Below are 2,777 nucleotides of genomic sequence, written 5' to 3'. Positions count from 1 at the left end.
CAGGGACCAGTTGAATAATCCCCCTTTTCAGTTACATCATAACTTTGAATAATCATGGTAAGCAAGGACTATCTGTGTACAATAAAAGACCCTAATTTCCACTCCTCATCCATCTCATATTATGTCTAAGAATACACATGATCATTTCACTAAAATTATCCTTCTTGGAAAGTCACTTAAAAATAATCTATTTTTCAAACTGATGAAAATTGTGGTGGTGGTGGTGGTGGTGGCGAATCCATACAATGCTAATAATAATTTATGAAATCCAGGGTGGCATAGGCTGCAATTCATTCATGTCTTATGTCTACAGGAAAACCAGGAATGGTACACTCTATTATTGTAATAAGGTATTGTTTCAAAACCTTGAAAGCCTGACCAAGTTTTTCTCTGACCCTCCTTATATTAACAAAGTCATATACTGAGTTTCTTTCTTATGCTCTTTTCAACCTCTGGAGTTTACTGTATAATTGATTCTCCAAGTTCCTTCTAAATGGTCCTTTCACACTAAGCTCATTTTTAAATTTACACCAACTTGGGACAATCACTCAGTTCTTTCTCTTCTTCTTTTTCTTTGTTACTATGTTTAAGACTCATTTTTCCCTCTCATTGAATAAGAAATTACATTATTACTTTATATATTACAGATTATTGTTCTTCAATAACTTTGCTTTTTTTCCCTTAGCTATAAAAATGGATGGTTACAATTGTTTGGAGGATAGGAAAAGGATTTGACTTTTCAGATGCATAATGTTGCTATCCAGACTACAGTGATATTTGTTGAAGTGTTTTTTAAATGAATAATTTGAGAAACACTTTTAAGTAAATATCATTAACACTGATCTGCAACATGCATATTCCATCCTAGCATACAACAGCATTGTTTTCTCCATTATACCTAGCATTATTTGGTCATCTACATTCCACAGAGAGACAGCACTAGGGAAACATACATTCTGATAATTCTGATCAAACAAGTCTTGATCACACAATTTCAGTAAAATAACATTCTTGTGATTATTGATGCTTACAAAAACATTTTCTCATAAATTATGAGAGAAGCCTCTCGTAATTATATTTCATTGTGATAAAAGACATCGTTACTTTTTGCATTAGGGTTTTCCTGCTGATTTTTTTGTATTTAGTGTAACCCAGGGTGTGCTTCAATTACTTCAGAGTGTTAGGATTGTCATCATTCAACAAATTATAAATTATCAACCTGTCTTTCATTTAAAAAATATAAAACTAAAAAGTGAATCAATGGAAGAAAAAAGAAAAGCAATATCGATTTAATGATTAGTTAGTGACATTCTTGTAAAGTTATATGCTAATTTAATGTAGCTGGATACTACTAAATGTTAGGATAAACTGATATAAACAAAATGGATTAGTACAAATTTGCCCAGTATGCCTTTCTAAAATGATTGTCTTTTATTCTCAGTTCTGGTCAGCTTCTAAGGATTTTATTTCTGGAATATAATCTTGATGTCACTACTTTATAGGATTTGGACTGTTGTCCACTATTGGTTTTTCCTTAATGAGGCATAACTCAATGGTAAAATCTTGGTTTTGATGACCACATATTGTCTGTATTTTTATCTGCAGATTTTCCACATGACCTATGATCTAGCCAGCGCTGTGGTGAGAATCTTCAATCTCATTGGAATGATGTTGCTTCTTTGCCATTGGGATGGTTGCCTTCAGTTCTTGGTCCCATTGCTTCAAGATTTCCCAGAAGATTGCTGGGTGTCCCTAAACGGTATGGTTGTAAGTATTGTTCATTTTTCATTGTGTTTTTTCAGACATTCTTTTAAGCTTGTGAAGTCAGAATGGTAAGGAAAGAGAAGTTAATTAAGAATCTATTGTACTTAGCAGTGGAAATACTGTCAATTGCTGAGTTTCAAATCTGTCTCAGAGTGGAATGTGAAAATAAACTGAAGGACTAGAACAATAATGCATAATTTAATTGATTCAAGGATTTGTTTATTTCAGGAAGGGGTTTCAGGTATTTTCAAGGAAGAAGAAAGAAATTTGGCTCTATTTATTCCAATTTTTACAGTGCAAAATCAGGCTCCGGGGTCCATAAAAAAATATGCTAGTGAATTGCATGTAGATACCATGCCATCATTTGTGCATCTTTGGATAGGATATGATCAGTGTAATAGATTAAATAGGATCTTCAAAAACAATATTGGGTATTTGCTGGTGGGACACCAAACCATTCATTTTCTAAAGATGATAAACATTAAAAACTTGTTAGAAAATGAACCATCAATTTAATTAGTGTTGTTGCTCTTACACTACGAAGTGAACATAATTTAAGTCTATAAGCTGCCAACTTCTACCACCATCACATTTAGAACAACATGATACTCATTCTAATAACATACTGGTGGGGAACAAGTCAGATCATCTTCTGAATATATTGAGCAACCATAGAAGAACTGGAGTACAGAAAACATCATTTTCCATTTAAATGAAAAATCTCTTCTTCCATAACTGAAAAGCTTTCAACTTTCTTTGCTAAAACTGATTTTTTCCCTCCAATATAAAATGTTATTTTGTAATAACTTAATAAATTTATTAAAAATAAAAAGGTATAAAAATAAACTGAATAATTTATTGCTTATTTTTGGGAAATAAATGGTTGTTCACAGTCATAAGAAGCTGACTAATAAAGTAGGCAGTTGGGTAAAAAAAGGTTTAAGAAAATGATAGTATAAAACTGAATATTGTCTAGTAGCACATACTCAACAAAATTAAAATTAAGGAGAAGT

At 31.9% G+C, this 2,777-nt stretch overlaps 1 protein-coding gene across 1 annotated transcript in view; it reads left to right on the top strand.

Moving 5' to 3' along the window:
• The window catches only part of HCN1 (hyperpolarization activated cyclic nucleotide gated potassium channel 1), a 164,392-nt gene that overhangs the window by 100,319 nt on the left and 61,296 nt on the right, over positions 1-2,777 (top strand). The window contains exon 3 of the mRNA XM_015819907.1: positions 1,606-1,767. Within this exon, the coding sequence (XP_015675393.1) occupies positions 1,606-1,767 (162 nt within the window). The remainder of the gene's footprint in view (positions 1-1,605; positions 1,768-2,777) is intronic.

The sequence above is a fragment of the Protobothrops mucrosquamatus genome, unplaced genomic scaffold (assembly GCF_001527695.2).
Source record: "Protobothrops mucrosquamatus isolate PMUCROS unplaced genomic scaffold, P.Mucros_1.0 scaffold1017, whole genome shotgun sequence".
NCBI lineage: Eukaryota > Metazoa > Chordata > Lepidosauria > Squamata > Viperidae > Protobothrops > Protobothrops mucrosquamatus.
This window is presented reverse-complemented; position numbering and strand designations above follow the sequence as displayed.